The sequence below is a fragment of the Lynx rufus genome, unplaced genomic scaffold, assembly GCF_022079265.1.
Source record: "Lynx rufus isolate CCGP_SWC_20201006 ecotype Redwood Valley unplaced genomic scaffold, mLynRuf1.p SCAF_7, whole genome shotgun sequence".
Lineage (NCBI taxonomy): Eukaryota > Metazoa > Chordata > Mammalia > Carnivora > Felidae > Lynx > Lynx rufus.
This window is the reverse complement of record NW_025814889.1, coordinates 104,729,269-104,753,966: the sequence shown is the minus strand read 5'-3', so window position 1 is coordinate 104,753,966 and position 24,698 is coordinate 104,729,269. Positions and strand designations below refer to the sequence as shown.

At 36.0% G+C, this 24,698-nt stretch overlaps 1 protein-coding gene across 3 annotated transcripts in view; it reads left to right on the top strand.

The window, feature by feature from the left end:
• PPFIA2 (PTPRF interacting protein alpha 2) overlaps positions 1-24,698 on the top strand; it is a 473,921-nt gene that overhangs the window by 59,115 nt on the left and 390,108 nt on the right. For all 3 annotated transcript variants that reach the window (XM_047065813.1, XM_047065810.1, XM_047065809.1), the window contains one exon: positions 22,867-22,920. In XM_047065813.1, the coding sequence (XP_046921769.1) occupies positions 22,867-22,920 (54 nt within the window). The remainder of the gene's footprint in view (positions 1-22,866; positions 22,921-24,698) is intronic.

The following is a 24,698-nucleotide window of genomic DNA, read 5'->3' as shown; positions in this document are numbered from 1 at the left end:
ATCACAGAGTAAGAAGACAGATGGGTCAAGGATTTAATTTTGAGGGACACTAGTTTCAGGTAGAGACAGGCATGAAAGAATCTGAGGAGTGGTCATTGGGGATAGGGTTAGAACTAGGAGAAAGTCCAATATTTTCATGGAAGCAAGTTTCATAGGTTAAAATTTCAAGGAGTGAAGATTCAACCATGTTATAGTCGTGTGGGCATCTAATAAGAATTTTATTAATGGGCGCCTTCGTGGCTAAGTCAGTCAAGGGTCCGACTTCAGCTCAGGTCATGATCTCATGTCTCGTGGGTTTGAGCCCCACGTCAGGCTCTGTGCTGACAGCTCAGAGCCTGGAGCCTGCTTCAAGTTCTCTGTCTCACTCTCTCTCTTTGCCCCTCCCCCACTCAGACTCTGTCTCTCTCTTTCAAAAATAAAATAAACATTAAAAATAAAAAAAAATATTTAGACATACGTAAAGATCATTGTGCCTTTGGCAAGATAAAATTCAGTAGAATTTGTAGAAGCAGAAACAGGTTTGGTATTGAATAATTGAAGATATAGGAAGCTAATATACCTTTGCTTCTTCTAAAAGATGGACTAAAAGGCAGGAAAGACAGGAAGATACCTAGAGGATGGTTCAGGGCTAAGAAATGTATATTAAGATACAATAATTAATATAATTTAATGTTGTAAGACAATTACAAAGGATAGTGATAAAAACCACTAAAGGTATTCTTTTATCTTTATGGAATCATCTTAGAATCCAATAATTTGTTTCTTTTTACATTTTGTAATTAGATTACACTTAATCTACACTTGATTCTAATGACCAAGGGAGAAGCTAACTTTTGTTTTAGGGAGTTTACAATAATTTTTATGTTTCTATATTCTGGATAAGGGCTTACATGACTACTATGAACAAAGTAATTTTACCACTACACAATTTTTGATACATAAAATGTTTATGATAAATGTTGGGGAAAAATTTTAAAACAAGAAGGAAATTATCTATTGAAAAATTAGTGTTTACACAATCTTAAAATCATTTAAAAATAAAATAATTTTATGTAGATTATATTTATTTATTTATATTAAAAATGTTAATGTTTATTTATTTGTGTGAGAGAGTGAGCATGAGCAGGGGAGAGGCAGAGAGAGGGAGACACAGTATCTGAAGCAGGCTCCAGGCTCTGAGCTGTCAGCACAGAGTCCAACACGGGGCTCAAACCCACAAACTGAGAGATCATGATCTGGGCTGAAGTCAGATGCTTAACCAGCTGAGCCACCCAGGTGACCCTTATTTATATTTTTTAAATAAAATGTTTCATATAATGTATACCAGAGTAGGGTCTGCTGAATCCTAGCAGATTTAAAAAAAAATTAATATTTATTTATTTAGAGAGAGAGAGAGAGAGAGAGAGCGAATGAGAGCATGAGTGAGGGAAGGGCAGAGAATCCCAATCAGGCTCCGTGCTATCTTCACAGAGCCTGAAATGGGGCCATCACATGAACTGTGAGATCAGATCTCAGCCAGAATCAAGAGTTGGATGCTTAACCAACTGAGCCACCCAGGTGCTCCAACCCTATCAGATTTTTAAACTGCTACTGAAACAAATCAAATACAAGTCAAATTGATCCTGTTTTATCTTTTATTAATGTTTGAGGATATGGGTAGTTAATTTGCCCATCAAAAAAGGTTTCTACTCTATATATCATCTTTAGTGATTTCTTTTAATTTCTTGAATCCTATCATGTTTTATTTCTGAAGTCTTTATGTTGTTTTATAGTAGATCTATAATCTGATTCTTTATATCCTTTGATAGTAGAATACCGATTTAAAGGCTTTTCTGAGTTGGAAGAAATAAGTTTGTATTCAGAGTTACTCATGGATAGCAAATATCTTAGCTTTCCCAGTATTTATAGTAAAGTCCCTTTTGCTCAAATGCATTTATTATGATACATGGGAATTATCATGGAACATGCAACAAATAACTTAGATCCAGTCTACTTAAAGCTGCTACTTTAAAGAAGAAATGGAATGAATCTTCTTTTCCACTAATGGAAATATTTTTCCACTAATAGTGTGTGTGTGTAACATATTTACATTTGTCTGTGTATATGAAAATGTGCGCGCATGATTGTGTATGTAAAAGCCTATGTGTATGTATGTTTGTATATGTATATGTATAAATATATGTATATATATGAAGATATATGTGTGTGTAGAAATATATATGCCTATATGAAAATATATGTATATATAAAATATGGCTTATTTAAAAATGTCATTAAACAAATTTATCTGAATAGGATTATTCTTATCACATTGGTTATAGTATTCCGTATTGCAAATTCCAAACACCATAGATGAAGGTATTTAAAAATTAATTTCACATACTTCCTTGATTGATCATTGTAACCTAATTTGAATTAAAATAGTATATTCATCCAGTCATTCAATCTCACTTATTGAGTACCTGTAGACACTGACCCAGATACCTGTAAAGTGACCAGTGAACAAAACAAAGCCTTGGCCATGAGGAAACGTGCTGAATAGTGAGACAATGTGAGAGCATTTGTAACATTCTGGAAGTTTTTCTATTGATTGATTTTCATTTTACTGAGGACAACCCATGTTCTCTTGCGGTTTCTAGGTTAATGTTATTACCAAAAAGTGTAAATTATCCTCTTCTGAATAACGTAAATCTAAATCCAATAGTGTGATATAATTATGTATAGATTTTTCAGTTGAAGTGGCCTTAAAACTCGTCATAATTATAAATCCAACTTATTTAATTTATCCTCTTTTCCTTTCCTTCCCCAGACTAATTAAATATCTCTTCCTAGTCTGAGCTGAGAATTGTTGTAAGGGGAAAGAATTGTAACTAGAGTAAATAATTGTATTTTGTGAATCAGTTTTTAAATAATTTAGCATAATTTTCTATAACTTACCATATGGTATAACATTTAGTGACTCCAAATAGCCTTAAGGTTTTAAAAATGATTTACTGAGAAATTTTCTGATAACTTTCTGATAAGACCTCCAAAGTGAGAGAGAGGAAAAGATTGTCTTCCTTTCTATGTTTAATTCATTACACAAAACATATTCATTAGAGAAAATTTAGAAATTCAAGGGACAGTCCACATTTTCTATGTAAGCCTGCCACTTCTGTATTAGGTAATGTCTGTCTGTGATTCATTTTAACCACAAAAAATTATTCTAGATTCACAATAAATCCACATTTAGGATTAAAATCTTTTACTTTCACAGGCAAACAGTATCTTGCTTCTCAAAAGAAACAATCAAATTGAAAAGATATAACGTTATTTCCTTTTAAGTATATGAGGTTTAAGGCTAAAAGAATATCTTTTCATCTTGTGTAGAAAAACATAGCAGGAGATCAAATAGGTCAAGACTAATTAGATCCTATTTTAATAGGTTAACTTTTTTATTGTCTGTTTTCCAAAAAGTGTCCAAAACATTTTTAATTCCTTTTCTGAGAGAAGAATTGAAAACATGATATGGCTTGAGAAATTGCTTGTTCAAAAGTAAGCTTCAAAGAAGTGAAAGCACAGTAATGTGTGTTAACAAAAAAGTTTTGCTGAAGCCGAGAAATGCAAGAAGACTTGAAGAGATCCTGCTTAATTTTAGGTCTCACTAAACCTGTAAAAATATCGTGAGATCTATTAACCCTGCCTTATGCCTCTGCTTCATAAGAGAAGATTGGTTATTTCATGATTTTGTAAGTCAAATATTCAGGGTTTAAGTATGCCAATATTTAAATATGTCAGTCTTTTTTCCTTTTCATTCAGTCACATTGTCTCCTGATGAAATTATGTCACCACGTCCTCATGATTGGATGAGATGCAGAGCCTGGAGGCCGCAAACCTGGTAAAATTGAAAGGCCAGACTTTTTTTACTCTGTCAGTATGTAATTCAGAATTTAAAACAAAATACATCAAAACAATATTGCGGTGACTAAGCCTGCAGCTGCTTTTGCTGCCTGTGCTAACCCTTGTTTGCGGTTGCTATGCACAGTCATATACCCTCCCTACCGCCCTGTGAGACAGGTACTATTACAGAAGTTTTATATGTGAGACAGGAAAGCACAGGGATATTAAGTAACTAACCTAAGGTTCCATATCTGGTTAGATTGAAACCCAGGGATTCAGGCTCGAAAGCTCTTATTCCTTAATTACACTGTCCAACGCCACATACTAACACTACCACCAAACTATATGACACAGAACCACAAGACGTTGAAATTAGATTATCTTCCTAGTCGATTTTCTCGGTGCAGACTTCTGGATAAATTTGTCTCACATTTTGGGGGACCCTGCTTGTTCAGACAATTACATAATAGTCCTGGAAATAAGGAATGAGGTCAAGGAGTTGCCTACGGAAATGAGTTGGGGATATAAAATGCAAAACCATTTAGAAGAAGTGGGAATCAATGATCATTTGAGCAGAAAGATAAGGGTTTTTAGGAAAATGTTTTTAAAATGTTTCTGGCTGGTGTGTGTGTGTGTGTGTGTGTGTGTGTGTGCGCGTGCGCGCGTGCAGAAGAGGCCGGATCATTGTAAATGCTCATATAAAGGGGAATTTTTTATAAGGAATTTTAGTGTCATTTGTACTTTATAGTGCTTCCTCAAAAGGATGTTTTTAAACTGCCTTATTTATTACTAAAGCACTAGGTAGAAATGAATTGGATGGATATGCTCATATTTTTATTAGATGGTCAGACATTGAATGAGGAGTATTTTTAATCTCTGTTGTAAAATATCTCAGGTTAAAAATAAAGTATGAGTCATCTGCTCTGATGGTATATTCAGTAGCTAAAATCACAGTGCTTTTAAAACATTCTGCTGTGTCAATTTGACTAAGTTGTTCATACATAATTGAAAAGAAACTGCTTTTTCTTTATAAGATTCCATATTGTAACTGATAGTTACAAGGCTTTGAGGTATCAAAACTCAACCTTGTAGTAATCATCACCAAAAAAAATGTCTTTCTTAGAAATTTAAGAATCTTTAAGTATTCAGAAATGGCCAAGACAATGGAAATGTGTTTGGAAGAAGGCATATTGTGAGTTATGCATACTTTTTTATGATTCATAGTGATAAGTATCAATGATGCAGCTAATCAATTGATCACTTAGTGTTTTTTCCCCCAAACATTGCTTTGATTTTAAAAATATAATTACAATTGTACAGATGCATAAAAAATAGAAGAATGCTTATTTTTTCTGGATTTATTAGTATAAAAAGTTTAATCTTGTGCAGTGTTTTTGTTTTATAAGAGCACTTATATGGAGAATATATAAAATTGAATGATAAAGTAGAAATTATGAATATTGGGTTTACTTGCTGTATTAGCTATCTAGTCTTTTGTAAACAATTACACAGTTTCGTAAGCCTCAAAACTTAGTGGCTTAAAACAACAGCATTTATTGCCTCACGGTGTCTGTGGATAGAGGTTTGGTGCAGTTTAGCTGGGTCCTCAGACCCAAGGTCTCCCCTGAAGCTGCAATCAAAATATTAGCCAGGGCTGCAGAAATGTCATGCTCAAGTGAGGGGGAAACTGCTTCTCAGTTCACTTGCATGAGCTTGGCAGGCTTCAGTCCCCAGCTGGTTGTTGGCACGAGATGTTTGTTTCTTGTCACATTGACCTCCCCACAGGGATGCTCACAATGTGGCAGCTTCCTCTAGAGGGTTCTGAGAAAGAAAGAGAGAGAGAGGTATCACAATTTTTTCAAAACCTAACCTAACCTCAGAAGTGACATCCCATTTTTTTTTATCACATTTTCACTAGGTCCAGCTGACATTCAAGGGGAAGGGATTACACAAGGGCATGAATTCCAGAACATGAAATCATTGAGAGCCATTTTAGAGTCTTTCTACCACAGTGTCCAAAGACATACTAAACGTGGAAGGGGCGCCTGAGTGGCTCAGTTGGTTAAGCATCTGACTGTTAGTTTTGGCTCCGGTCATGATCTCACGGTTGGTGAGTTTGAGCCCTGTGTCTGACTCTGTGCTGACAGCATGGGACCTGCTTGGGATTTTCTGTCTTCCTCTCTCTCTGCTACTCCTTCTCACTCTCTCTCTCTCTCTGTCTCTCTCTTAGAATAAATAAATAAGCTTAAAAAAACCCCTAATATTGTGGAAGAAGGGAGATGTATCTTTTTTTCTTCTCTTTCCCTTTTTGATAACTTTCTTCCTTACGGAATTCTCTCCTTGGGTCTGAAATGACTTGTTTCTTCTCTACGACTGATTAAAGTTTGCTTTGAGCTATTATCCATCAGTAGGTACTTGTTGAAGTAATCTTATTTTGTGTTCAAGATGCTTAGCAAATGCAGCGTAGACAGTAAAAGAATGAGTAACGTAATGTACTTCCTCCCAATGAGTTTGTGCTGGAAGTACTTAAGATGGGTTAGAATATGTTGAAATGATTCACTTAGTGTTAGTGACTAATTCCAATAATGAGTTATCTTTTAATTATGTCTTAGGTTTCAGTGCCTTAGAATAGGAGAATAATGAGTAATGGGACCTAAAAGGGAATCCTTTTTGGTAGAGGCTTTAAGAACACCTTGCTTCCACTGCACAGACAACTGTATACTCCAAGCATCCTTCCTTGAATTTGGGGTTTTTGAATTGACATATTTATCAAGAGATTATAGAACATAGAGAGGTATAGATATATCTCTGCTAAGGAAATTAAAGTTTTATACAAAAAGAAAACAGAATGTATGACAATTTGTACATGAAAAAAATATAATGGAAGGTCAGTGGATGAAGAGGTCACTTCTGGCTGGGTTGGTCAGAAAGTGTTGTTTGTTTTGAATCTGAGATATCCTTACAGTTCCTGTGATACAGGCTAAGCCTACTCTGGCTTATATTTTTAATATCCCCTTATGGTAGGTTGAATAGCAAACCTCCAAAGGTATTCACCTCTTAATTCCCAGAACCTGTGAATATGTCACCTTATGTGGTAAAAGGGACATTTCAAGTAGGTTTAGGATCTTGAGATGAGGAGATGGTTCTGAATTATTTGGATGAGTTCCTGTAATCATTAACGGGCCTTATAAGAGGGGGGCAAGAGGATTAGAATCAGAAAAAGGAGATGTAAAGGTAGAACAGAGATTGGAGTTCTGCTCTCTGAAGTTGGAAAGTGGGGCCATGGAACAGGGAATGCAGATGGCCTTTAGAATCTGGAAAAGGCAAGAAAGAGTTCTCCCCAAAGTCTCCAGAAGAAATGCAGCCCTGCCAACACCTTGATTTTTAGACTTCTGACCTCCAGAATTGTAAGAGAACAAATGTGTGTTGTGTTAAGCCACTAAATTGTACTAATTTGTTACAGCAACAATAAGAAATCAATACACTTCTTATTCCCTGAAATTCCACTTCTCCATCCCTAGGCTAAGTTACTTAACCCTACTAGGAAGTCTCTTGGGTCAACTACCTTTCAGCATGTACTCCCACCTGTGTAGCCAAATATGGTCTTCAAGAGTGTGTGTGTGTGTGTGTGTGTGTGTGTGTGTGTGTGTTGGGGTAAGTGAATAAGAAATAGGGGGCCACCTGGGTGGCTCAGTCGGTTAAGCATCTGACTCTTGATTTCGGCTCAGGTCATGATCTCATGGTTCATGAGTTTGAATCCCTCATTGAGCTCTGCGCTGACAGTGTGGAGCCTCCTCGGGATTCTCTCTCTCTCTCTCTCTCTCTCTCTCTCTCTGCCTCTTCTGTGCACTGTCTTTGTAATAAATAAACTGAAAACAAAAATCAAAGAAATAGGGATGTGCTTTAGTGCCCATGTCTGAAGTTGCCACACATCCTGAAGGCAAAGATACTGCATTGTGCATGAAGAAGATTACGAATGTCGGTGAAGATATACAAACATTGGAACCCTGTACGCTGTTGGTAGGAATGCAAAATGGTGCAGCTGCTATCAAAAACAGTATGGAGGTTCCTCAAAAAATTCAAAACAGAACTACCATGTGATCTACCAGTCTCACTTCTGGGTATTTATCCAATTAAGAATTAAAATTAGGATCTTGAAAAGATTTCGGTGTAGCACAATTTACGTAGAAATGTGGAAAAATTTTAAATAGATAAATGGATAAAGAAAATGTATGTTTACACATGTGCATATATACACATATACTGTGCACACACACATTAATACATATGTATGTACAATGAAATATTATATGGCTTTAAAAAAGAAGGAAATCCTGCCAAATGCAACAATATGAATGAAGCTTGAGCCTTTATGCTAAGTTAAATAAGCCAGTCACGGAAGGACTGATTCTGCATGATTTCACTTATATGAGGTCTCTATAATAGTCAAAGTCATGGAAACAGAGAATAGTGGTTTCCAGGGACTCTGGAAAGGAGGAAATGGGGAATTGCTAATCAACAAGTACAAAGTTGCAGTTATGCAAAATGAGTAAGTTCCAGGGACTTGTGTAACATATGCCTATAGTTAATATATACTTAAAATTTTAAGGGGTTAGATGCCATGTTAAATGTTTTCATTATAGTAGAATATATGTATAGAAAGATTTTCTTACCCAATATACCAATAATGCCCCCCTTAAGACAAGATGCCTGTGAATTTTGGCAGAAACTTTTTTTTTTTTTTAATAGTATACTAGCATGGCCTGGTGTAGCTCCTTGCTTGAGGATGTGGGAATATTTGTCACCATAACATTGTTCCTGGTTTTGGGCCAAACTAAAATTGAGACAGTTTTTAACTTTAATATTGGGTTATACATAGCCACTGCATTATGCATTCAGGATTCACAATCCAGTTTTGGGGATGCTGGAGGCAAAGAAATAAAGACTGATGTACCATTACAACGTAACTGTAGGCAGTCCTTAGTTTACATGTACTGTGTTACCTGAAACCAGTGGGTGTCAGAACCAGAGAGTGGTGTCCTTGCTTTATACAGTAGCTGAGTTACCACAGAGCCATGCAGAGTCAGGACATGGTTCTTATATCTACCAGTTTCAGCTAACACTGTGCCATGCAAAATGGAGGATTGTCTGCATTTTCTGTCTGGGTGGCTTTAAGCAAGAGAAATATTCATACTTCTTTGTTATTGCACTAATCCCAGGAGACTTAGTGTTCTGTTCACTTTGGAATTCTTAACCTGGCTGTGTGGCTCCGTTGAATGTTCTGTTACATCTGAGAAGAATAATTAATAGTGAAAAATATATTCCAGAAATATGAAGGAAAAGAAAGATCTGAATACAAAATATTTTAAATCATAGTAAATCAAAGCATATTATAAATGTGAAGCTTGGCTTTATTTATTTATTTATTTATTTATTTATTTATTTAGGGAATCTGATCAAATGAATAGAAGAAAACAAGGCTGTCTATAGAGCATAAACTGATTATAGAACATTCCGTCATTGACTCTTTAAGTCTTCAAGTTAGACGACTCTTGCATTATATTGTAATCTCAATTAATTTAGCAGCATAACATCAATGCATTTTATGTTCTCATTTCAGTGAGTTCATTTCCTTTCATTTAATAGTATTTTGAGAATATGATATAGATATTGTAAACATTGATTCATATCAGAATTTTGGTAGCATCAGTTGAAATGGAGCTTGCCCAGAAGAAAAGTAGAGAAATCATGTTTTAATTGCTATTTCTAGTTACCATTCTAATCATCATTCATCATTTCAAAAGCAGAAAAAATAGGAAATGAATTTGAAATTTACTTCTTATGATTTAGAACTTGGTAATTTTTTTTTTCCTGCCAAAGTAAATAGCAATGCAAAGGGAATTTGTCTGCATATCCCTTAGATTCAGATTAGACTCCATTCTGAAAATTTTGCATATCTGATTTTTTTAATGTTTTTATTTATTTTTGAGACAGAGAGAGACAGAGCTTGAGCAGGGGAGGGGCAGAGAGACAGGGAGATACAGAATCCGAAGCAGGCTTCAAGCTCTGAGCTCTCAGCACAGAGCCTGACGCGGGGCTCAAACTCACAGACTTTGAGATCATGACCTGAGCCGAAGTTGGACGCCCAACTGACTGAGCCACCCAGGTGCCCTGCATATCTGATTTTAGATAGTGCTACTGATTCCTGTGTTTTCAAGTTCTCATCTCTCCCCTAGTTCTATCTGATTCCTCCATGGCTGTCATTTCCAAAATTAAAGTATGCACATGCAATACATAACGTTTAGCTGACAAACCCGTGCCAAACTTTTCTGAAAGTGTGAACTTAATGTATTTGACAATATCTTATTTGCTCTCTTGCCAGCTTCTCATAATTACCTTAAAAACTATTAATGTTAATTGGCCAAATACTTAAATATATTAAGAGAGAGAGATAGATATTTATTAGAATTATCTGTTTAATATACATATATTTTTTAATAAATTATTTGCTCTGTTTTAGTTTTCAGTTCACAAGCAATTCTTTCTTGCAAGTATTTATAAGTCAAAATGATAAATGGTGTTGAGGTATTTTAGTGTAATTAATGAAATTCCAGATAATAGTTGTTGGGAGGATAGATGTATTTTTAAAAATCACCTTAGATAGGATAATCTCCAGTTAGTTTTTCAACGCAGCAAATATTTTAGGCTCTTATTTAAGGAGTTAAAAATAAAACCGGATACTTTAAAAGGGTAAGATATTGTATTTTTTCCTAGTTATTGTGTTTTGTGTCTGGTAGGGGAAGACTAAGTATAATATAATTGGAGGTTTAATTGTAAACTAAGATCACAGTAATTGAGTCTCTGACTCTCAACCAACAAAGGCTGATAGATAAATCTCCCATAAATTATGTGTATCTAGGATTATAGCATTGATATCCTCTTTTAAATGCCGGATCTTTTCTTTCAGTTCCTATAGCACATTTTGAACAGGCTGAAAGCTGCCCACTCTGGTACATAAATATGTGATGTCAGATAACACACACTGAAAGAGGAATAAGTTGTATTTAGGTTGATGGTATGAATTTTATTCAGTAAATAATTCTACAGCAAAAGGATTGCTCAAATTTTAGTAAGAAGAATAAAAATTATATATTTAAAACTAATGGTGAAAATTTATAATAACCAAAGCCACAAAAATACCTGAAAAATTGTAGGATGCATTGAGGAGGTAAAATACAGAATTTAGGGTCTTTTGCCTTTCAGGGAAAATACATTCTATAAATTTAATGGAGATTTATAGCTAGAATTAATCTGTATCTGGGTCTTATCCATATGTATTCTAATCCATATCTGTTTCAATGTATACCATGTAATCTGTGTTGATAACCTATCTTTATTTTACTTGTTTATAATCTAATTTGTCGATGCATTATTTCATGTATAGTAATAACTAATATTAATTGAATATTTACTATAAGTTGTCAATAAGTAACTTTCCATGAACAGTCACAATTAATATTCCAGTGTCCTCCTAAGATGGGTACTAGGACATAGATTGACTTATTTTACATGAGGAACATAAAGAAATTTGCCTACATTCACACAGCTAGTAAGTAGTGAACATAGGCTTGAACCTATTCTCCTAATCACTGAAGTATTTATTCTTTCATATGTATTGCATTTTGCAGACTTGAGGTAGAATTGAAGGGCTCAGGCAGGGTCTCTTGGGATGGTGCCTCTGTTGTGTTAACAAAAATATCTGATCACTCTTGTCCTCCAGAAGTTGAATTTCTGCAGTAAACTCAAAGGTAATCAGTTCCTCAGTGGTTGCTGTACACTAATGAAACAAATATGTAATAAGAATGAAAATCTATTATTATAGGATAATGCACATTTCAAAGCAGTCCCAAGCACTAATGTCAGCCAATCAGCTCATCCTCTCCTTGCAGAAGGAATTCATAGGAAGCTAAATTCAACATAAATGTATCAAATTCATCTAACATTTATTGGTTGTGTTTTGTGGTAATTTCTTAGGATACAGAAGTAATAAGTACAGTACTGAGCTGATTTAACCCTCAAATGAATGGGAAAGACACATGAGTAAAATGACAATTACAAAATAGTGTAATAAAGTTGTGATAGAGTTAGGTGCAGAATACTGGGGATGACAGCAGAACCAGCAGTCTCATTTGAGGGACTCAAGAAAGTCTCCTGAGTCTTACCTTTTAAAAAGGGTAAGATTTATCCAGAGGAGGGAGGTGGCTTTCTAGGCACTAGCGTCTGTGATGCAGAAGCATAGAAGTAAGAAAACACTAGACACAACAAAGGAAGTACAGGATTCATTATGATAAGGGTATAAGGGTTCTGTGAGGAAGTGGTGAAAGGTAAAATGAGAAAAGTAGTCCATAATGATATAATGAAAGACCTCATGCATAAATACACTTGATATTTTTTCTTCCTAAGAAGAATGGGGACTTTATTAAGAATTTTGAATTTGGGAATAATCTACACATATTTGTATTTGAAACACATCTTTCTAGAGTAGTGGTTACCGAACTTTAGCCTGCATCAGACTTACTTGGGGGGCTTGTTAAGCAGAGTTTCCAATTCAGTAAGACTGGAGTAAAGCTGAAGAAAATATATTTCTAAGTTGCCGGTGACGCTGATGCTACTGGCCTCTAGACCACTCTTTGAGAACCACTTCTCAGTAGATGAGATCGTATGAGTGTGAGAGTGGAAAAAATAACTCAAAAAATACACTATTTTGGAGAAGGCCTACATTGGGGTAAAAATAAAATGAGATTCTAAACTAAGGCAGTGAATGCAGTAGTTATTAAAAGTAGGCAATAGATTGAGCTGAGCAGATATTTTAGAAGGAAAAATGAACTGGCTTGGTATATAGATATCAGGATGAGGGAAGACTTTATTGAACCTCCAGAAATCCAGATTGGGCAACTGAATGTTTATTGGAAGGACCAAGAACTGGGGGAAGAAATTGAATGGGAGGCAGCTGACCATAGTAATTGCAGAGGAGGAGAGGAGATGATGTCTGATTTGGACTTGTCGAGTTTGAGATAACAAGGATACATCAGTGTAAAAAGTTGGCAAAGAGGAGCTGACAGAGACTGAGTCAGGATTCAGCAAAAGATTCCCTTTATCACCTCAGCCATATGGAAGGGAATAGAAAAAGAAAAAGTAACACACAAAACATTCATAAAGGAAAGCGTTTCAGAGAAGGTATTTCATAGAAAAAGCGCAGAACCTTAAATCTCTTTGGTACTTTCTTCAGAAAACCCTGTTCCATGCAACACTAGTACAATTGTGTCTTTGCTACATTTTAGATTTCCTGTTTAGGTGTGAGTTTGAGGACAATGCTTTGAAATTAAAAATATATGCCAGAAATCTTTGGAATTGTACTTTTTTGCTAAATTCAATGGCATTCACTCTCATATCTTTAGGTCAAACAAGGCTATTCTTTTTCCCATCAGAGACGATCCACTTCACCTCAGAAAAATTCTATTTTCAAGTCAATTCATTCTTTCCACAAATATTGAATAAATATGTTTTCTCTCAAGTCATTATGTGGCATCCCAGGAAGTTCTCCCTGTTTTCTCCCCACACCTCCACTTATTTAAGAGAGCATAATTGTTAGAAATCATTGCCTTTGGAGTCAGCCTTTCTAGATTTGAACACTTACTAGCTGTGCGATTTTGGGAAGACTCTCTTCCATCTTAAAAATGATGGAAATTACATCTAAAGGAGCTAAGATGCTATGTAGTAAGACAGTAGAGCTGTTTATACTGTGTCTGGTATAGTCAGTGCCCAGTTAATGTTATTTTGTTACCCAGCCAAGGTCTTAGGACAAACTTACCCAGTATGCATTCAAAAACAAATATGGAAACTTATTGTCACCCTATAAAATCTACTCCTGCAACACTTGTATAGTATAATTTTAACAACTTGTTTCTCAGGATTCTTCCTCATGTTGTTAGATTGGAAGATCTACTTTTACTCTTAGATTGACACACTCTTTGATTGAACAGATCCTTGAACTGAGAAAGCATGTCATAGCCTCTAGATCCCCTACACCAAATTCTGTGTGATGCCTTGTGCTTATTATGTGTACAATATACATATACTGACTAAATTGTCTTTGTCATTCTGACTCCCCACCAGACTCAGAACTCTTTGAAAGCTATGACCTTGACTTATTTACCATCATGCTCTTCATGTTCAGCACAGTCACCACATAGGCTCAATCATTCTTTTTTTTTTTTAATTTTTAAATTTTTAACAATATTTTTAGAAAGATGGAGAGATAGAGTGGGTGGGGGAGAGGGGCAGAGGGAGAGAAAGGGAATCTATGCTGAGCATGGAGCCTGATGTAGATCTTGATCCCATGACTCTGAGCTGTCAGTGCAGAGCCCGATGTGGGGCTCGAACCCACAAACCGTGAGATCATGACCTGAGCCGAAGTCGGACACTTAACTAACTGAGCCACCCAGGTGCCCCTATTCTTTTATGAAAGAATTGTGTGGCTCATGGAACATTCAGATTTGGGCTGGACTGTGGTCAAAGTAAAAGTGTAGATATTTTCCTTTTTTTTAATTTCAAAGAATGACTACAAAGGGCTTTTTCTGGCTTCTGTAGGAAAGGAGGTTTATAAAACTGGTTGTGTGTGTTTCCTGCTTCTCTGCCTCCCAGGAAATTTACCCTGTAAAGTTGCCAAGGAAACACTAACAGCTGAAGTCTGGTAGAGGAGAAAGATGCCTCATTAACAAACTCAGCTTCATTATTTGGATGCTTGCCTCAAGGAGATGCTGTTCTCTGATGGAAGTTTGTTTCCATTAAGCATTGTGTGAAAAACTGAATGATTTTTAAGGAAATTTTTTCTTCTATTACTCCTCAGGGCTGTGAACCTACACACTATGAGATGTTACATAAAAACATTACGGACTTGTAGTTTAATGTGTTTGAACTATTATTGCTAAGCATATATGTTAGATCAAGTTTTCAAGCATATCACTGTATAATGATTAAGGTGTCAGGTCTTTAACTTGAAGTATTGGCAGTATTTCACCAGAAGATAAATTTAATATATTGTTTATTATCTATTAAGTCATTTTGTATATTTCCTTCTTATGAACTAGAAACCCTGGGATATATAGAAATTTGTTGCCTTAAGATAATACAGAGTTGAGTGCCTTTTCCTTTAGTAGGATGTCTGATCAGTGATGTATAATGGAAAAAATGTACGTGGTGCTTGGGGTTATAACACTTGGGATTTCAAAGTTTCTTTCCAGAATTTACCAGCTGTTTGATCTTGGGCAAGTCATTTATTAGTTTGTTCATTCAGGCATTCTATAAAGATGGGTTGTGCAAACACTGTTGCCTTGAGCCATCTTTCAAAGTGATATATTTATACAAAAATGAGAAATTCTTCATCATTTCTATACTCTGAGCCTCAGCTATTTTGTGTATAAAAATGGTATTATGTGCTTTATTCAGTCAGTCATTCATCCAGTCAAAAAGTATTTATTGAGCTCCTACTGTGTGGCAAGCTGTTCTAGAGAGTGATGGGAGGTGTTCACCCTTTATTGGGCTCTTGACAACATTGTTCTTTCATCTTCTTTGGATTTAGGGTTGGGTAAAACTTCCAGCTATTACTAATCCCTGTGCTTCCCTATTCTCCTGGATCCATGGAACCATCAGTACCTCTGTAAAGCATCCTTGTATTAATTGCTCTTTTATGATGTTTTTGAGTTTGCCATTTGTTTCCGGGTGGAACTTTCACTGATTTAGACAGTTAGGGAAGGTCTGTTTGAGATTTTGATACTTAAACTGAGATCTGATGGAGTGAGTTAATTAGGAGGATGTATAGGAAATGAGTATTCTGAGAAGCATGAAAAGCATGTGTAAACATGACCCTAAGATAGGCGTCATATTTAGACTGTTTTTGGAACAACAGTGGGATCAGTGTGACTGGGTGGCATACTGGAAATGCCAGTATTTCCATACTGGAAATAGCATACTGGTGGATAATGGGAAAAGGATGATATCAGAGAGATGGCCGGATCACTACAAGACATTGCAGGACATGGTGATAAATTTGTGTTTTATTCTAGGATTAATGGAAACCTCCCTGGGGGTTTGGATCAGAGGAGGAATCTGACGTAACTTACATTTTGAATGGATAGTCCTGACTGCTGTGTGGAGAATACGTGGGGGAAAGAAGAGACATGGACAGATGTAGAGACAACAGTTAGGCTATTTCTTTAGTCAAGGGAGAAATATTGATACGGTCCAATGAAATAGGATGGTAGGAATGTATGTGGTAAGGAATAGTCAAAGTCAAGCCATTTTTTGTTTTTTATTTTTTACTTAATTATTAAAAAAATTTTTTTAATCTTCATTTATTTTTGAGAGAGACAGAGTGGGAGTCTCTGGGAGAGGGGCGGAGAGAGAGGGAGACAGAATTGGAAGTAGGCTCCAGGTTCTGAGCTGTCAGCACAAAGCCTGATGCTGGGCTCAAAATCACAAACCGTGAGATCATGGCCTGAGCTGAAGTTGGATGCTCAACCAACTGAGCCACCCAGGCACCCCAAGACATTTTTTAAAGATAGAATTGGCAGGATTTGCTGAGAAGCTGGGTGAAAGGTGATGTGAGGATGGAGAGCACCGGGACAGGAACTTAATTTGTGGGAGGGGTAGAAGTGGGAATCAAGTTTGACTTTGCATTATTAAATTTTAAATGGCTATAATACATCCAAGTGGAGATCAGAGTAGGCAGTGTGCATCTCAGAGGATAAGTTGAAACTGAATATGTAATTTCCTAATTCATCAGCATACATGATATTTAAAGCCCTGGTAGCCAGTACAATCATATAGAGGGTGAAACTAAATGGAAACCACGAGGAAAAGTATTTGAAGGAAGATGGAGCCGTCAGCTTTGTCAGTGTGGCTTAAGATCAAGGAAGGTGATGATGAACGTTGACCAATGATTCAGCCAACTGGATGTCAATGGCAGCCTTAATAAGAGGGTTGCAGTGATCCAGTGGGGCCAAAGCTGCATGAAGAGAGAATGGGAGATGAGGGACATTCGAGAAATTTTTCTGTAAAAAGGTTGAGATAAATCCTTAATTTTGATATTTTGAATATATAAATTTTGTAAGCTTCTCTACAAACATAAAATACCCCATTAAGTGTTTTTAAATACCTTGGCACAAATTATAAATATAATCATTCAGTGAAAATGGTTGATATCTTTTTTTTATTGATTTCACTATACTGATAGACTTTTGATAGATTATTTTAATGCACTCTGTATTGATACTGAATCACTTTCCCTCAAACAATTTCTAAAATGGTCCCAAATTTTAAATATGTATAAACCAAAATTTAAAATATCAGTAGCTGATAACAATATTACAATGTTTTAAGTATTTTTATATTATGTAAAGTGATTTTTTAGAAGTGTGCAACTTGAAAACTTGATATTAATTTAAATGCAACTCTCAGATTTCGAGATAGTCTGGGTTTATGGCATGTGCAGTGTTAGATTCAGTGTGTTATTTAGAATTTAATTTTCTTCATTTTTAACGTATTTGATACCCAAGCTATTTTAACATCTTTTCTTTGACCATACCTGGCTGATCCACTCTTTAGGGATAAAAATAAGGAAATGGCAGTAGCCCTGAGGGAGACCTCAATTCCAAAATCTTTTTTTTCCCGCCTGTATGCAGGGGAAGCAAGACTTAAACAGCGAACTTAAATGATGTGCACTGAAAACCACATGATTAATCCCTAAGCTCCATTATTCAAAGTCTCTGTCAAGGGGGAAAATATGTCAACTCTTGGAGAAGGAGTCACAGGGAGGAGGGTGCAGCTGGGTAACCAACAGCATCGGTGCAGCACAATGTGGAGTTTATTTAACCTGTCCTGATGCGATCCTCGGTGTCCAGGCTGCCCTCAAATCTTACACTTCTTGGAGCCCTGACACTAATTGCTGCTCTTGCAGCTCAACCTTCCCAAGACTTGAGACTTCTGATTCATAAGCCAGCCTTGGCTGACCTAGGAGCAGAGCTCTCCTGCATTAGACGAGGCTGCCTTTACATGGCTTGTGTCAAGGACTGACTAATAATGTCTCTTAGGTATTTGACACCTTGCAGGACAAGTGAAACTTTCATGATCTAAAATCATGTTAAGAGATAAAATTGTTTGTATAGTGAAGGATCCTAGTCAGCAGATGATAGCAACACATATGGCGGAGGCGATGTAATACAGGTGTTTAGCAGCAGTGGTACCTGAGCAGCAGCATGTGGGCAGGGACTAGGCTGGCTTGGCATATTTTTATAAGTTCAACCGGGAAACAAGTCAAATGTATTGAAAGAGTCTGTTGCATACACAGCATGACCAAGGTCACCATGGTTGTTAGCTCTCTCCATATCCCTCAGAGGGTCAGGACTTGGTGAGACAGGTGGGGTGCTTAGGGCACAAACTTTGAGGAGTCACTGACTCCTAGGATTGTACAGATGCCAACGCTGCTCTTGTAGGCACCTGTAAGAATCAGGTGCCTAAAGGATAAAATTTAAGGAGGCACTCACTGCCAGGATCCTGCACCTGCAGGGTCAGGTCAGTACTTTTATGACCCTTGGAACGAATGCCTCCTAATATTGTGTGCCCTAGACGTATCAGTTACCTCACTCTTCCTGGCCTGGTCTCTTATCCCACAGGACAACACTAAATTGGGTGGAGCAGATGACAGCAATAGTACGAGGAAGAGGCAACGGGGAGTAGCAAATTCCATAGTGCATCTAAGCAGTTTTACAGCTCGCAGGTGGATCTAGGTTGCGGAAGAATGAGGTGGAAAGTTCCCTGCCTCATTGGTGCCAGAGAGGCAAATGAGAAACAGCTGTATGGAAGCTCTTTCTAAGACTGCCTACCTTGTTATGTTCTCAGAAGGCTAGCAGGACATCCCAGTAAGAATTAGGCCAGCCTGTTGTTTAACTCTGCCTACATGGCCCATGTGGATATGTTCAAGGTAACCAGAATGCAAGGGTAAAGCTATTTCCCTATGGCTGGTATTAAAAAACACAGGTTTGCAGTCCTGCAAATATGTTTGTAACACCACTTCCTGATAGCTATATGATATTGGGTAAGTTATATAAACTTTTTAAAAATTTTTTTTAATGTTTATTCTTAGAGAGAGAGAGAGAGAGAGAGCAGGAGAGGGGCAGAGAGGAAAGAAGACACAGAATTCGAAGCAGGCTCCAGGCTCTAAGCTGTCAGCACAGACCCTGACACAGGGTTTGAACCCACAGACCATGAGATCATGGCCAGAACCGAAGTCAGATGCTCAATCAACTGAGCTACCCAGGCGCCCCAAGTTACATAAACTTTTAACCTCTTAAATAAGAAAAGAAATAAGCACCTTATAAAGCTATAATAATGTTAATGTTTATAAAACATTTACATGGTATGTAATAAATGTTTAAGTAGTAGATATTTTATTAGATGTAAATGAAGCCATTAAATCTAAGTGAACATGGTATGTAATATAGTTAAATAAATCCTGTAACAAGTTTTAAAAATCAGTTTGTTTTCAATGTTTTAGTCAAACAACATTATTATAATAGTAAGTTAACAAAGTTTCTAGGAAATCAATGTTTTTTACTTTTTGATGTACTTTTGTTGTTATCTATATAGAAAGATATCTAAGTAACAAGATAGATGGATTTGTTAAGGATTTAAGTTATATTTTGCAAACTATTCAAGAACCATCAAAAAATGGACTCACTTTCAGTTCAGTGTTCCTCAAAAGATTTATTTATCTCACCTTTTAATTTTACAACATAAATGCATTCATGCACACTTACGCTCATTATTCATACCTGAAAAATTTATTTTTGCATCAACTGATAGATAAACTATAATTTTGGCATCTGTCCAAGTAGGACACTTTTTTCTAATTTATACTCAAAATAGCACATAAGCTCAAAAAATCATTTTTTCAATTAAATGAATAAACAGTAAGAATGTGCATCTGTACTCTGTTTAGAGTCATGAGTTCCTAGTGTGCTTTAATTCAACATGTTAAAAATCATAAATACCAATGCCTTTGAATTCATCTTCTAAATTCTTTTGCTTAATTTTTCTGAAGATGATAACTATCATGAAAGGCTTAAAATTTTAGAAATGTGAAAATTTGCTCAGTTTATTTAAGATAGCAAGAAATCTTCATATCTATGATACCAAGAAATCTTCAGGTATAATTAAAAAAAACATGACAATGCAGGGGTGCCAGGGTGGCTCAATTGGTTAAGTGTCTGACTTCCACTCAAGTCATGATCTCACGGTTCGTGAGTCTGAGCCCCGCATGGGGCTCTGTACTTGACAGCTCGGAGCCTGCAGCCTGCTTCAGATTCTGTGTCTCCCCCCTCTCCACCCCTACCCCACTTGCACTCTGTCTCTCTCTCTCTCCCAAAAATAAATAAATGTTAAAAAAAATTAAAAAGAATAAAAAAAATTAAAAAATGGCAATGCATTAAATAAATGGCTAAACTACTTTGAATCTGAATCAGTTTCTCTGTTACCTCTCTGATAATGACATCAGAAATGTTTATCTTTAATGTACTTTATATGTATGTCTATTTAGAAAGGCATATATTAACTCAAAATGTACTTAACGTTATTTTCTTTCATTTAAAGTGTACTTAGAAATAACTTTTAATATGAATAGAACTTTGTTTTTTGTCATGGTCATAACAGGTGTGTTTATAAACAGTGCAATGGCTGTGTGTTTTATTTTCTATTTATCTAGTATTTTAGCTACTTTACTACCTAATTTTGTCAGTTCATTCCATGAAATTCTAAAACAGTTTTAAAAGTTATATTTTACCTTTAGATTAAAAATGTTTGCCAGTTTATAAATGTTTCATACTTTACTTTTATTATCTAAGGACATAAGATTACTTAAATGATTTAATGATAACGTTAAAGAACTTGTTAGATCAAATAATTTAAATGATTTGATTGTTTATGGTGTACATGGTAGTGAAATAAAGAAGTTCAGCAAGACAGGGAGAGCCTTTTACAATAGACTTAACAATGCAGGCATATTAATTGGGATCTTCCTGTTTTTGAGAGGCAGAAATTTAAAGTTGCAGGCAGGAGAACATGTAGTTTCAAATGTGGCCCAAATGATAGAATCAAGGACTTGGACCCTACCATTATATCTTTCTAAATCCACATTGCCTTAATTTTCCTTAAGACTTCTATCTCATTGGAAGCAGTCTTTCTAAGCCTCTTTTGGAGCTAGAGTGAGGGAGAGGAAGTTCCTCAAAGGGATGCTGACTATGGAAAAATATGATATACAATATATTTGTTACAGTGAAGACAACTTAATAATTTTCTTGGCAAGCATTCCTTGTGGTTGCCTTATCATTTATGGCTCTTGATAAAATATGCATGTAGAAATTCATCACCCATTGAGTTCCTGTTCAAAGTCAGCTTCTTCTGATGGAAACTTCCATGACACCATTCCTTTCTTCTCCCTTATCCCGCCTTTAATGTTGTCTAATGTTGTCATCACATGCTTATTTCAGCTCCTTGTTTTTGTTTTGTTTTGTTTTTGTTAGGACTCCCTATTTTTGAGATACTAGGGAAATAATGTGATTAAGTCACGAATGAATTTGTAGCATAAATCTTCTTAATGGTATAAAGGAATCAGCTATTTCTCTGATCACAGGTATTTAATTTTCTCTTCCTTCAATCTTGACTCCATTCTCTTTCATCTTTGATTTCTTACTGCAACTGTATTTCTCCTTATCCCTATCCTTTCAACCAGATGCAGACAGATAAGTGACCAGGGTCACAACCAAGAAACTTTTTATGAAGTATAACTCTTCAGTGGAGCCCCAGACTCCTATCCAGCCCCCTTTGAGCAGAGAGTTTTGGTTTTGTTTTTTCACTGGGGGGACTGGGGTATGATTTAAAACTACGATGGTTGCAAGCATTAAAATTCTGAGAGGTTTTAGTTAAAAATCCAGAATTCTAGCTTTTGAAAAAGTCACATGGTTAGTAACCCTGGAAGCAAAGTCCTGCAACCAAGGTGGAGCTGTCTTCGTACCTATAAACAGGCACATGCTCTCCAGTTTGTCGCAGTCACCTGTTTCTCCGTTTATGATACCTTTGACAATATAATCATTACTCAGGCGTGATCTTCTGCGGTTACTGATTCAAGATTCGAAATCAGTCCTTGTAGAAGAATAGCTAGTCTCTTTTAAAAATATTTTTATCGGGGCGCCTGGGTGGCGCAGTCGGTTAAGCGTCCGACTTCAGCCAGGTCACGATCTCGCGGTCCGTGAGTTCGAGCCCCGCGTCGGGCTCTGTGCTGACGGCTCAGAGCCTGGAGCCTGTTTCCGATTCTGTGTCTTCCTCTCTCTCTGCCCCTCCCCCGTTCATGCTCTGTCTCTCTCTGTCCCAAAAATAAATAAACGTTGAAAAAAAAAAAATTTAAAAAAAATATTTTTATCTTCCAAGTACAGTAATAGACTATACATAATTAAAATTTTTATAGGTTCAGCGTTTTCCATGGGATTTGTATTCTTGCAAATAATATGTTAAATCGCAGTTTTGTTAAAATTGCTTTTTTTTTTTGTTCTGTCCTCATTTCAACACCTTAGAGAACAAAACATTTGCTTTCCTACCTAGAGCCTAACCTTTTTTTTTCATATTTCAAGACTTGTCTATGTACATTTTTTTTTTCTTTTTACAGAGTGTGCAGAATTAGAGGAAATATCTAGATTTTTAGATACAGGTTATTTGTATAGTGTTACAGTGTGCAAGACTGTCTGGAAACAAAACAAAGAAAACAAATGTAGCTGTGTGCCCTAACTTAGTAGCTAAAGAAAATATTATACAATGGGTTTGGGAAATTCTCCATGCTGTTGAGTAGCATTTTACAATCAACACCTCTCCCCTTTTCAGGATATCGAATCCCTAACAGGAGGGCTGACTGGTTCTAAGGGGGCTGATCCACCGGTAAGTTAGATTCTTCATTAAATTTAACTATTGACAAATTGAATTATGTACACACCAGATCATGAGATAGTTACTTGTATACAATTTGTGATATAGATACCTTTTGGAAATCTGTAGTTATTGCATAACTAATACAAAAGTGTGAACTGATTTGAGGTGTTTGCTATTTTTAAGTTTTAAGATCTCATAAAATTATCTCCATGTACTGACTTTAAAAATAAGAGTAAAATCTTCATTAGAATGTGTAAATACTTTACGTCCTATGGCCTACACCAAAACTTTTGGAACATGAGGGGAGGTTTTACCATTCTAAATATGAATGTATGATTTGGGTTGCAATATATTTTCTAGTTACTGAGAAAAATTATTGTATCAGCCCATTTTATCAACAGTGTTAATGTGTGATATTGCTGTTTCTTTTCTACTTTATCTGGGAAGCTTCTGGAAAATTAGAAAAAGTGCTCTAAAGTTTTAAAGGATTATTATTTGTAAGCAATAAGAAGAGATTGATAGTCTAGTATTGGAATATCTTGGTACTTTCTGTGATATCTGCTTTCAGAAAATATTGATTAAGATAACATTTATGTGATTCCATGTTTGAAGTACAAACATGAGTTCGTGGTGTATATCTTAAGTAATAAGATTCAATCTGTTTCAACAGAAAATCAATGCATAAATTTCTATCACTGTTTGCTTTTCACTTGGCACTGTGAGGTTTAATGCAGAACACACAGAACCTACTCTCATCAATTTTAGCTATACTTCCTCTAGGTCTCTAGGATCGAGGTGGAGTGCATAATCACATTAAAACATCAGTGAGGTGTTCAAAGACAACTTTCAACGGCACCTCTTTCTCTCCTGTCTCCCTTATGTGTCCATGATGTTGTCTGATCTTCATCAAATTACTCCTAAAGTAGGCTAAACAACATATTTTAGTCCTATCCCTTCCTTTTATTTTCAGTGTCTGAATTTATGTGGGAAAAATGTATTGTCTTCAGGTATCTGCTTATATTTAGTCCCTGAACCTATTACATTACAGTATAAAGCAAGATGAAATGTAAGTCAGCCAGCGAGTATATTGTGACAGGATTTACAGGCAGCCCTATATTCAAGTAGTGTAGGTGAATGTTTATGTGATGTAATTTCAGCTTGCTGCTTAGCATGGTGTTTTACGTAGTACTCAAATTTTATTAGGAAAGTAAACCCATTTCGTTCCAAATCGCACCCTCATAGGTCTACTGATTCTTAAAAGAATTCCACAATTAGAGATCAGTTGGTTTTAAAGGGATTTGTCCCTGGCTCAAATAAAAATTAAACACCTCTTTTCTGCAAGGGGTGATTAAAATCTTATTCATTATTTATATGTTAAAATAAGTTAAGCATGTCCTTTCAAGAAAACATTTTCCAAATATGGAAAATTGAGTGGGCTTAAAGCCTAGTTGTTGAAAGAAGCTCCTTGCAGGGAAAAAAGATCACAGAAAGGAATGATGGTGTACAGAAGGCAAGCCTCATCAACTTCATTCCCAATTGCTAAAAGTGAAGTGTGTGTGTGTGTGTGTGTGTGTGCGTGTGTGTGTGTGTAGTTTATAATATTGTGAAGATAGATGTTCCCTCTTGGCCGTGCCCTACCATGATGTTGGATATTTTATACTGCTGCCTGTATTTTCAGAAATTCAATGACTATGCCTATTTTTTACCTTTTTGTAGAATGGAAAACTTGCAGATTTTAGAGTACATAAGAGCTTAGGCAATCTAATTAGGGGTTAACAGTACACATA